The 13,332-nt window shown below is 40.1% G+C and overlaps 1 protein-coding gene across 1 annotated transcript in view; it reads right to left on the bottom strand.

The window, feature by feature from the left end:
* Positions 1-1,189: 1,189 nt before the first annotated feature.
* Positions 1,190-13,332, bottom strand: part of Hsf5 (heat shock transcription factor 5) — a 46,985-nt gene continuing 34,842 nt past the window's right edge. Inside the window, exon 6 of the mRNA XM_021213463.1 lies at positions 1,190-3,424. Within this exon, the coding sequence (XP_021069122.1) occupies positions 3,354-3,424 (71 nt within the window). The 3' untranslated portion in view covers positions 1,190-3,353. The remainder of the gene's footprint in view (positions 3,425-13,332) is intronic.

Genomic DNA, 13,332 nt, shown 5'->3' with positions numbered 1-13,332 from the left:
CCCACCCACTCCCACTACTTGGCCCAGGCCTTGCCTTGTGCTAGGTCATATGGAGTTTGGAAGACCAAGGAGCCTCTATTCCCACTGATGGCCGAAATGTTTAGCTCTTAACCATGGCAATAGAGTGACATATCAAAATGTTGAAAACTACATGTAATTGTAGAACACTAGTACAAGTTAAATATCTTCAGGGTAAAGAGAAACAACAAAATAACTTCTAAGTAGACTGCACCTTTTCCTTCTTGAAACTCACAGAGTAATCAACTAATAGTTAATATACATATTTAATTGAAAACTAAAAATATAAACTTATAAACTTGGTTGTTCTTTCTCACGGAATTTCTGAAATCTGGAAATGTTGAAATAAATTTATCATGAACTTGGTATCAAGCCAAACAACTCTGTACTTTAGTGCACTAATACATAGTTCACTTACATTACCAAAATGACAAGGTAAATTATTATTCAAATTAGATCTGATAGTCCATAGCCCCTTCCTGAAAATGCTATAAATGGCACTGTGTTCTTTGTGGTGCCTGTGACATCTAAATGCAGGGCCTGTGCATGTGGGGCCAGTGCTCTGGGTCTCAGTGGCGTCTTCAGCCCCAGCCTCATCCTACACATCCGACAGAGCATCCTTAGCAATCACATTCCTGTCTGGATTGACTAAAGTTACTGAAGACAACTCATCCTTTTCTAAACCCAGGACTCTATGAAGTATGTAGAAGAACTGTCCTTATTCTTAGAAACATTTAATTTTTAATCGTTATTTAAAAGGAATATTTTTAAAGGTCTGGACAACTGTTTTGAGACAGTGTCTTGGTCTCACAAATCCCAGGCTGGCCTCTAACTCTTTATGTAGCCAAGAATAACCTTAATGCAGACTGTGGATGGTGCCACACACCTGAAATGCAAAACTCCAGATACAGAGGCAGGAGGATCACTGCAAGTTTAAGGCTAGCCTGGTCTATATAGCAAGACCTTGTCTCAACAAGGAGACAAGGTACAGTGTTTACCTAGCATGCATGCCAGGCTCTGAGTTCATCTCCAGCACTGCAGAGAGAAAGAGAGAGAAATCAGATTCTTTGAAAAATAGAATACATTGAGTTTTTGAACTTTACCCAGCTGCTTATAATGACTAAATTTTCTATTGGCAACCAATAAAACAGTAAAACAACCAAGACAAGAGTCTAGTTGGAACATTCATTTTATTGTTGACTGATTGAAACGGATTGGTGTTTAAGGTGCTAGACAGGAACTTAGAGTGTGTCAGGCCCTGCTGGCTAGTTCACGTGCACATTTCACTTGACTGCTTGCTATTTGACAAGTCACTGATGATGGCTTTAGGAGATGGGTTCCAGGCATGTGAGTAGAGCAGGAGATCCAGCTCCTTTATCTGGTGTGCTCATATATAAAAAATGTTTGGAGAGCTGATCAAGGCATTTCATTGATCAAGCCTTAAGACCACTGAAACCATGTCTGTGCCAAGGCTCCTGCTTGACACATGTTCCCCAAAAGATATTACCTCTTTCCATATCCACAAGGCTAAGAAAGGAATCTCGAGGGGAAGAACTATCACCGACATAGCTTACTATCTCTTCAATGTAACAGAGAAAAGGCAAAGGTCCTTCATTAGAAGTCAGGTCTCCTTTTCACCTACTTTGCCAAGACATCTGGCACGGATAGATGTAGAAGTCTGACCGTCTGTGTATCTTTCAAGCCTCCCTAGTAAAGATGATTAGGTGCCCAGGAGGGAGCACAAATAGTCTAATTAGATGATGGTCAGAGAGTCATTTTTCAAAACCTAGTTTCAAAACTAAACTGAGTTGCTGTGGACTAATCCAGAGCTCACCCTCCAGAGCAGCTTGATCTCTGGAACACTTCTGGGTCTAATGCCATTGGGAAGGCCCAGCACAAAGCAGGAAGCGAGCTGTGAACCTGCAATGTTTGGTACAGTGGTAATGCCACATAAGTGTTGCTTGCTTCATTAGTTTTAAATCCACAGACTTTCCTTTTATTTCTTCAGTGCTTATTAGGAAAACAGGGTGGGGGGGTATTCAGCAAGAAAGTTCTAGTCCTTAATATCCTTTAAATCACAAAAATGCTTGCTGTCATTGGGTGGACATGGATCGACTACAAAACTGGACATCCAAAATGTCCTTCCTCTCCTTAAAAACAGACCCACAATTCGACTACTCAGTGCACAGTCCTACAGAGGGTTAAGAAAAAATGGTGACAGTCTACTCCACTGCCCAAAAGTCTCTCAGAAGCTTAAGCCATTTAATATTCAAATATAGGTTTGTTTTAAATTACAGCATAGCTTCCAGTAAGCGATACCAAGCAATTCCCCCCCCCCAATTTGCACACAATACCTTTTATAGATGAGAATTTATACTAGCTGAATGTAAAAATCTAAAATAAGAAAACAGTGTTAAACCTCTCAATGTTTTTGTTTACATATTGTACATTTACCCTTCAAAAATAAAATTACACTTGTATCCTTTAATCCTTCTATTCTGCAATGTTAATAAAAATACAAAGCTTTAAAACTTTTACATCTACCAGCATTTATAAATATAATTAAACAAATTAAATATTTTTCTTTAGAAGACATTTATGTAAGTGATATTAACAAAACTTTCTTACTATTTATGATAATTTATCATTCAAATTAAAGAAAGACATGAAAATGGAAAAAACACTCCCATTAGTATTAAAGAATCAGAGGCTGTTAGTCTGATGGGCGGGCCAAGTCCGGGTGCCTTGCTCTCGAAACAGGATGTGGGTTCAGAAACAAGAGATGTTCTTGGTTAATCACTTAGAAAATGAGCGTTTTCCAGCACGTCCTCCCTGGGCTCCCTGACCCTCTTGGACTTGTGCTATTGGTGACCTCATGTGTCTTGGTTTATCATACCCTCTTCCTTAAAGGATCACACTGTGGCTTCAGACAGGCGACACTGTGCTGACTACAGTTCAAATTGGCATCACCACTCAGCACACACACTGCTCCAGTACCATCAACACAGTAGCCTTTAGATGCTTCTTGAAGGCCAGGACTTTTCATTTGAAAGGAATCTGGGCAGCATAAAAAAAAAAAAAAAAATTAAAAAAAAAAAAAAAAAGGGCCGCTAGATGTTTAGCAGTTTGTCAAGGTAAGCAATCTGAACTGAACAGTTGTAGTAAATACCAAACTCCCAATTTTCAATTTAACAAAATCTCAATAAACAAAACAAAAAAAAATGCTTTTTTTCCCTTAACAGAACTGAAAAACTCCCAACAGAGTGCCACGTGCAGTGCCTGTCCCCTCCAGCTGTGGCTAGCGCACAATGTCATGGCTGTCATCCAGCTCCTCCTCATTCTTTTAACTCCTCCTCCTTTGGAAAGTGTTCCTGCTTGCAGGCCACGTCCACCAGCAGATGAAGATCTAGAAAGAAAGGACGGTTTACTCACTCTCAGCCCCTCAGGCTGCAGACTTCAACAGACACATCTTCAGACAAGAACGACAAGTTGTCCATAAATAATCATAAATTATGGTTTTTCACCAGATTCCCAATTTTAGGACATTTTTTTCACTCTTTAAAGCACACCCAGGAGCTAGGTATGAATCCAAGCAGATCTACAAAGTTTAAAGTATTGCCTTTTATTATCTAAAAAAAAGTCTGGATAGCCAGATGTGATAGCTCATGCCTGTAATCTTAGCACTTGGGAGGTGGAGGTAGGAGGGTTGGGAGTTCAAAGCCAGTCTTAGCTACTTAGACAGGCTCATGTAGCTGAGGCTACATTTAGATCCTGTCTCAAACTAAACAAACAAAAACTTAATAGAAAATGTGTAAAAAGGAATTAAGATAAAATATACTCATACAAATAAAATCACACACACACACACACACACACACACACACACACTCACATACACACCCCGCTTCGGCATATCCTCACATGAATCAGGAGGCAAAGCAGTTTATCAAGAGTGAAAAATAGTCAAAATTGTCAGCTCAAGTACAAGCTTGGGACTTTTTTTTTTAAACCAGTGATAATTGCAGAACATTTATGTAACGTATAAACATTTTTAAGTAGATAAATACATCATTATAAGTCATCTATTTAACCCTGACAAGAAAGTAGATAAAGGTGAGGTGGAGTGTCTAAGTTATAATATGGCAAGTAAGAAAAGCCAATGGTTTCCACTTTGTTACACACTGGAATCATCTGGCAATCTTCAAAATGCCAGTGCCTGGGGCTCCCTCCTCCAGACTCTCTCATTTAATTGGTACGGAGTGCAACCTAAGCTTCAGGATTTTTGAAAACTGACCAAAAGATGTAGGAGTAACAATTACGATCATTTTCTAAACCCCTCAGCTTCTCATCAAGATGAGAACAAGGCATATGGTAATGGAAACTTTTAAAATAAGAGTTTGAGATATGGCTGGGGGTGGGGGTGGCACAGGCTGTAATCTTAGAACCTGAGAGGCAGAGGCAGGAGACTGACACAAGGCAAGCTTAACTTGTATTCTAGGCTAGCCAGGGCTACACAATCCTGACTCAAAACACACACAAAGAGACAGACAGATTGATTTTGAGATATGAAAAGATCTATTTGTAACCCTATTTTGAAAATGAACTAGTATGGTAGTTTGAAAAAATGGCCCCCAAAAGACTCATAGGGAGTGGCACTGTTAGGGGTATAGCCTTGTTGGAGAAGGTGTGGCATTGTTGGAAGAAACTCGTCTCGGTCTCTCGTCCCGCTGCCTTTGGGTCTGGGTGTATCTTCCTAGCACCGTGTCCGCCTGCATGGCACTATGTATGCTTCCTACCCTGATGATAAAAGGCCAAACTTCCCCCCAATTGAATGTTGCCCTTTATAAGAGTTGCAGTGAACCCTAACTGAGACAATTAGGAGATCTTAGTAATGACAAAAGAAGAGACTACCGGAAGAATGGTAGATCTCGTGGAGAGATGGACTGAGCTGCAACAAACCTTTTTTAGTAACCGAGCTTTAAAATAAGATGAAAATTAGAGCCAGGCATGGTTGTGTACACCTTTGATCCCAAAACCTGGGAGGCAGAGGCAGGTGGATCTTTGAGTTCAAAGCTATCCTGGTCTACACAGTGAGCTTCAGGACAGCCAGAGCTACACATAGAAACCTTGTCTCAAAAACAAAAAAAAAAAGTGTGTGTGTGTGTGTGTGTGTGTGTGTGTGTGTGTGTGTGTAATTTGATATATGGCTTCTAGCAGTAAGCATTTAAACAACGATTTTACTAAAAGAGTGAGCCTTTTTTATCAACCCAATCAAGAAGTTAAGCGAGCATATATATTATCACAAGGCACAGATTATAGACTAGCCTGGTGCTTTAAGAGCTTTTATATTTTATATTATGACTCCACTCAGAAACAAAGATAAGTGCTAGAGAATCAGTGGCAGACAGGCTTTAAGGAATGAGAACACTGCCCTCACGTGCTTGGCAATGTTGTTTCCATTCGCGAGCACCCTCCCTTTATGTGAACTATCATCCAAGATCCAGTACCTACAAAATGGGACGTTCTTCTGTGTGGTTGCTTGCTTGCTTTTTTGGAACAGGGCCTCACACAGTATCCAGGGCTACCTTAAACTCACATGCCTTTGCCTCCCAAGTTCTGAGAGTTTTTAGGAATGAACTGAACTTTGATCTTAAACATTCATTTTCCAATAATTGTAAAATTATACATCTTATCAGGACATACACACAAAAAAATGTAATTTTGATTCTTAACCAATATGAAGCCTTTTATTTAAAAAAACCCAAAGTTTAAAATATAAGAAACTGTCCTTATTTACATGTAGCAACAAAAATTTTAAATATTTTTTAAAACTTTAAAAATTATTTTATTTTTATTTCATCTATATGGGTGTTTTGCTTGCATGTATGTCTGTATACCACATAGTACCCACAGAGTTCTGAAGAGGGTATTGGATGCCCTGCAACTAGAGTTATAGGTGGTTGTGAATCGGTATGTAGGTGCTGGGAATTAAACTCAGGTTCTCTTAAGAGCAGCCAATGCTCCTAACCACTGAGCCCATCTCTGTAGCCCCCAAATTTTAAAATAATTTCATTACAGAAGGACACTGAGAAGTTCTAGGAGACAGCATAACCCTACTGAATGGGATATTAAGAACCATAAATATATTCTGTTTTAGAATTTGAGACCACACTGTCTTTTGAAGTGTCCTCATTAAATTCTCACATTTTAAGCATGAACAGTATTGTTTAAGAGTTCCTACTATTACTAGTAGGAAATATTCTTAGTGGTTACTGAATATAAGTAAGATTTTAGGATGTCTACACTTGGTCCTTACTACTAATACTTTAACTGTGGAATGTACTACAGTAAGACTGTGCTCATCTAACAGAACTAAACTGAGTCTTACTGACCCCCACCCCCAGTGAGGGTCTTGGTATTTACTGAGTGCTTTTCTGGACATAAGTAGCTAGGGCTGTGCAAAGGCCAGAAGCTGACAGGCATGGTGATGCTTGCCTGTTAGGCTGCTGCTCAGTAGGCTGAGGCAGAACAGCCTTAAGTCTGAGGCCAACCTAAACTACAAAGTGAGTTTAAAGACAGCCCAAACATACACCCCACCCCACCCACCCCCATCCCCATGTGGCCAGGTAGCAGCAGTGCAGGTCTCTAATCCTAGCACTCAGGAGGCAGGGGTAGGTGAATCTCTTTAGGCCAGTCTGGATTATAGAAGTAGTTCTAGAATAGCCAAAGCTACATTAAAAAAAAAAAAAACCTGTCTTGAAAAAACAAAAACAAGGAAAAAAAAGAGGGGGCTAGCGAGATGGCTTAGCAGATAAGAACACTGCCTGCTCCTCTGAAAGTTCTGAGTTCAAATTCCAGCAACCACATGGTGGCTTACAACGACCTATAATGATATCTGAAGCCCTCTTCTGGTGCGTCTGAAGACAGCTACAGTGTACTTATTTATAATAAATAAATCTTTGGGCCGGAGTGAGCAGGGACTGAGCGAGCAGAGGTCCTAAAATTCAATTCCCAACAACCACATGAAGGTTCACAACCATCTGTTCAGCTACAGTGTACTCATATACATAAAATAAATCTTTAAAAAGAAAAGAAAAGCCAGGCATGGTGGCGCATGCCTTTAATCCCAGCACTTGGGAGGCAGAGGCAGGCAGATTTCTGAGTTCGAGGCCAGCCTGGTCTACAAACTGAGTTCCAGGACAGTCAGGGCTATACAGAGAAACCCTGTCTCAAAAAAAAAAGAAAAGAAAAGAAAAAAGAGAAAGAGAAAGAGAAAGAGAAAGAGAAAGAGAAAGAGAAAGAGAAAGAGAAAGAGAAAGAGAAAGAGAAAGAGAAAGAGNAAAGAGAAAGAGAAAGAGAAAGAGAAAGAGAAAGAGAAAGAGAAAGAGAAAGAGAAAGAGAAAGAGAAAGAGAAAGAGAAAGAGAAAGAGAAAGAGAAGAGGAGGAAGAGAGAAGAAAGGCGGTAGCAGTGGTGAGCCAGCTCAGGGTATAAAGGTGAAAGTTCAGAAGCATTAAGCTAGATGTGACAAACCACACACAAAAGGACCCTTGTTGTGTGACTGCATTTACACAAACTATTCTGATTAGGCAAATTCATAGAGGCCAAAGACAGATTAGTAGAGAAAAAAATAAATAAAAGCAGAGATGTTAAAAACAAAACAAAAAACCCAAACACAAAAATAAAAACCTTCTTAATAAACACTGTTTTTTTTTTTTTTCTCTGAGAGTGATGGTTTGGAACTGGCCAGATGCAGAGGTCTGGCATCACCGTGAATAATTGCAGAGGTCGGGCATCACTGTGAATAACTGCAGAGGTCGGGCATCACTGTGAATAACTGCAGAGGTCGGGCATCACTGTGAATAACTATAAGCCACTGAAGCCACTGAACTGTTTGCTTTAGCTGGTTCATTTGTTATTTTGAACTTTAAAAGGCAACTTTTCCTATTAAGTTGAAACTATTCCAGCCCCCTACTTCCAAAAAGAGAAAAGCAGGAAATAACTGGAAAATACAAAATTCCCACCTAACCCTATTTCAGTATTCAGTGACACAGAAATAAGATGTGTTTATATCAGTGTGCTAAGCCTCAATAAGGTGTGGACCCCTGGAGCTAGAGTTGGAGGTGGCTGTGAGCTATCAGACTTAGGTACTGACACCAAATTCAGGTCCTCTGCAAACGCAGCCATGCTCCTAACTGCTGAGCCATCTCTCTAGGCCTCTTGCTTTATTTTCAGGCAAGGGGTTATGTAGCCCAGGCTAGCCTCAAGCTTACTAATAAGCCTTGTACTTCTGATCTCACTTCTAGTATTACAGCTAGGTGTACACCTGGTTTTTCTTCTCTTTCTTCTATTTTTCTTTTCTCCTTTTTCATTAATGGTAGGAGGGCTTTACCCCAGCACAAAACACATATGTTCTTATTTCCAACACAGAAAACTGTATGGGCTGGTTCTGTGTGTCTTCCTGCACCTAGCACAGTACCAGGCACTTATTTTTAAAAATCCAAAAGACTGATATAGCTCCTCAAATATTTAAACCTTACCTCTTCATGACTGAATATTGTTCTTAAAGACAGAAATTCAGGGCTGGAGGTATGACTCAGTGGTACAGCACTTATCTATTGGTGTGCACAAGGCCCTGGGTTAAATCCTGGATACAGGGCCCATGATACTGCTCAGCCATTAAAGGCATCTGACATCAGGACTAATGACCTGAATTCAACCCCTGGGATCCTTGAGGTAAAAGGAGGGAACGAACTCCTGAAATTTGTCCTGTCTTCCACATAAGAACTGTGGCACCTCCCCCAATCACTGTCATATATACACATACACACATATGCACACGCACTAAAATGTAATTTAAAAATACTCATAAAAATAAACAACAATAATACAGAACCAGAGAGACAGCAGACACAGACACAATACGTGTAATTTATTTATTTACACTTGAAAATCTCAGTCCCATTCTAGAACTCCCATGGTAGAGAGAGAATCAACTCCTACAGTTTGGTTCTGACCACCGCACTTCTATCCTGCACAAAATAAACTAGAAAAGTAAAAAAAAAAAAAAAAAAAAAAAAAAAAATTAAAAAAAAAAGTAGAACGGTGTGGACAGGGTTAGTGCACAGAGCCTCCCTCGGTTCTAGAGATGGATGGTGGTGATGAGAGTGAAACAATATGGAAATATTTCTAATAATAAGTAGTTAAAATTGAAACATATATATACTGCCATAAGATATAATATATACACTCTAAAAGATGGAGAGCAAACATGATTTATTCACTCAGCAAACATGGTATATCACAAATAATGTTCTAAAGTCTGAGAATATTGAAAAAGAAAAGACCCTTCTTTAATGAATTAGCTTTCAAGAAGTAGAGAAAATAATAGAAAATGCCAAGTAGAGATAAGAGCCATAAAAGAAAACCAAAGAATGAATGAAGAAGGGCAAGATACAGTCAGGAGATGTTTTTCTGTGCGAATAACCAAGTGAAATGAAGGAATACACTATGTGGCAGTGCATATAAAGCACGTTCCACTCAGAGAGAACAAGTATGAAGACAGGAATAGGCTTGATATGGCCAAAGACTAGCAAAGGATCTCTAGTGGCTGGAACAGACAAAGAAGGAGACGAAGTCACAACAGTTTCCGGAAGCCAAACCATTCAAACTCTTGTAGCAAATATTAAGGAGTTTTTTAGACTATTTAAAATGTGATGGAAAACTACTAGAGGAACTTAACAAGAACGGTTTAAAATCTTCCTAGTACTGGAACTGAATGCAGCGCCCCTGCACATGCTAAGCCAGTGCTCCACACTGAGCCATAGCCCCTGTTCTCATTGAGGTTTTAAGAGCATTGACTTAGTTTGGGTTTTATTGCTGTGAAGAGACACCATGATCATGGCAATTCTTATAAAATAAAACATTTAATTGGTGCTGGCCTGCAGTTTCAGAGGTCCAGTCCATTATTATCATGGTGGGAAGCATGGCAGCGCACAGGCAGACATAGTTGCTGAAGAAGCCAAGAGTTCTACATCTTGATCCTCAGGCAATAGGAGACTGTGTTCACACTGGGTATAGCTTGGGCACAGGAGGCCTCCAAGCCTTTTGCCATAAGGACACACTTCTTCCAACAAGGCCACATCTACTCCAATAAGGCCATCCCCCCTAGTCACGCCATTCACTGTAGGCCATTCAAACTCATGAGTCTTTGGGGGCCATTCTTATTCAAACTACCACAAGGATCATTACTCCACAAGTAACAGTGGAGCAGGAAGATCAATGAAGAAGCCATTGAAATCACCTAGACAAGAGAATATAGAGTCATGGGCTGAAGTATCCACTTATGAAGGTGGAGAGAAATGGCCAGATTCTGTATGTGAATCACACTGAATGGTTAGCATTTGCTAATAGTCTTGATGTGTAAGAGAGAAAGCATACAGCCGGGCCTGGTGGCGCAGGCCTTTAATCCCAGCACTCAGGAGGCAGAGGCAGGCGGATTTCTGAGTTCGAGGCCAACCTGGTCTACCAAATGAGTTCCAGGACAGTCAGGGCTATACAGAGAAACCCTGTCTCGAAAAACCAAAAGAGAGAGAGAGAGAGAGAGAGAGAGAGAGAGAGAGAGAGAGAGACAGCATACAGCAGGGACTTCAAGATTTCTGTATGACTAGAAAACTATATGGTGTTATTTATACATATATAAAATTGGAGAAAGAATAGAGTATATGAAGCTTGGGACACAAATTAGACATATCCAAAGGCATTGAATAGGGGAGCTGGAGAGGTGGCTCAGCAGTTAAGAGCACACATTGCTTTTGATAAGGGCCTGGGTTTGGGTCCCTGCATCAACATCAGGCAGCTACCAACTGCCTGAAACTCCAGTTCTAGGGGATCTGACACCAGCTCTGGCCTCTGTGGGCACCTTGATGTACAGTATACACAGTGTACAAAAACACATGCAGGAACAAGTACACACACATAAATAATGAACAAGTAAATCTAAAGGTATAGACTAGACCATAGGAAATGTACATCTGAAGTTCAGAGAAGATTCAAAGTTCAGACTCAAATTTAGGAACCACCACATAAAGATGATAGAAGCAATAGTGGAAGAAAACCAGGGCAAGATGACTTCACAAACTAGACAAAAGTATTTCATTAAGGTTGGAGCAATCTGTCCAAATGTCCACGTCCAGGAGGACGGGGGTTGAGGGGAGTCTATTGCATTTGGCAGTGTGACAGTCATCAGAAATTGGAAAAGGAAAGTCTCAACCAAGCAGAAGTACAAAACTTACCTCAGCATTTCCTCCTGCCTCTAGGGTAGCTAAGGACAAGTTTGTGCCACCCTTGGCTAAAAGAGGGTTTGGGGTTTTTCTGACATATGACCTCAATGCATGTTTGCTGATCTAATATAAAGGGTAAAGTGTGATTACTGAAGAGCACGAGAGGCAATGTCTGTGAGTACACAAAAAAGACAGGAGTCTGTACACAGATACAAGGACTGGCCTTTCACTGTGACACAGGTGACAAAGGCAGAATGCAGGACAGCTGCAAGGAGCGTGGAACGGTACACTGAAGGGAGGTTGACAAATTTATCAGTGGGAAGACACTTATGTTTTCACTTTATTAGATGTGGTGGCACAGAGGCAGAGTGCATGCCTAGCATTCACAGAGCCTTCAATCCCAGCACTGCATAACCTGGACATGGTGGTGCAGACTTACAATCCTAGTTCTTGGAGGTAGAGACAGTAGGATCAGAAGTTCAAGGTCATCCTTCACTACATAGTGTCTTCCAAGGCTGAGGCCAGACTCCAATATATGAAATCATATTTCTAAATGTAAAATATTGATTTATATATAAAATAAATTATGGTTTAAAATAAACGAAAACTAATTAGTGGTAATTAACAGATTAATAACTACTGCTCTGGTTAGTTCTTTGTCAACTTGGCACAAGCTAATGTCATCTGAGAGGAAGGAACCTTAATTGAGAAAATGTCTTCATAAAATCAGACTGTAGACAGGCAATCCTGTAGAGCATTTTATTAATTAATGGTTAATGGGAGAGGACCCAGCCCATTGTGGGTGATACCATCCCTAGAATGGTAGTTCTGGGTCCTATAAGAAAGCAGACCGAGCAAGTCATGATAAGCAAGCCAGTAAGCAGCACTCCTCCATGGCCTCTGCATTAGCTCCTGCCTCCAGGTTCTTGCCCTGCTTGAGTTCCTGTCCTGACTTCCTTTGATGATGAATAGTAATAGAAGTGTAAGCTGAATAAACCCTTTCCTCCTCAGGTTGCTTTTAGACATAATGCTTCACCACAGCAGTAGAAAAGCAACTAAAACAACTATTATAGGTGCTGGAGAGATGGCTCAGCAGGTAAGAGCCCTAACTGCTCTTCCAGAGGTCCTGAGTTCAATTCCCAGCAACTACATGGTGACTCACAACCATCTCTAATGGGATCTGATGCCCTCTTCTGGTGTGTCTAAAGATTTTTTTTTTTAATCTTAAATTTAAAAAAAAAGTCACTATAATAGGCCAGGCATAATGATACACGCCTTTAATCCCAACACTCGGGAGGCAGAGGCAGGTGGATCTCTGTGAGTTCAAGGCCAGCCTAGTCTACAAATCAAGTCCAGAACTGCCAGGGTTATTACACAGAGAAACCCTGTCTTAAAAGAAACAAATAAATAAAAAAATAAAAATTATTGTTAAGATGCCATTGCTATCACATACTGACTATTTTGACTAACCAGTCACCATGCTAGGCCAGTTATTTAGTTTATTATTATTATGCTTGTTTTATTTAAATAGACTGGTCTTGAACTCAATGTTTACCTGACGATGTCCTTGAACTTTTCATCCTACTCCACAAAGGTTCTGGGATTACACATAAGTGTAATCACACTCAGCTCTATATTCGTGTTTAAATGGATAAACTGATAGGCTAATCCCCTCAGAGAAGGAAAAAATCTGCAACTTCATAATTATACTTTTGCTTACACTTTAATTATAAAATCTAACTTTCCAGCAGAGAGGCCCTAACTCAATTATAAGTTGTTGGCTCCCCTTCTCTGATAAGATAAAGTATGATTAGGTGTCACAGTGATGCGACTGTTTCCCAGCACATACTGTCCACTGTAGGAAATCAGGGTTAATTAAGACATCTGTCACCTCCATTAAGCAAGGGATATGACTCTTAGAAAAAGCCAACGGGAAGAGTTTAGAAAGATAACTAATGAGCTAATTACTTATCATTTACACTGATAACCACAATATGCACTGGAAGGGAGAAAAATATCTTAATAGCTGGTAAG

The sequence above is a fragment of the Mus pahari genome, chromosome 14 (assembly GCF_900095145.1).
Source record: "Mus pahari chromosome 14, PAHARI_EIJ_v1.1, whole genome shotgun sequence".
NCBI classification, from domain to species: domain Eukaryota; kingdom Metazoa; phylum Chordata; class Mammalia; order Rodentia; family Muridae; genus Mus; species Mus pahari.
This window is presented reverse-complemented; position numbering and strand designations above follow the sequence as displayed.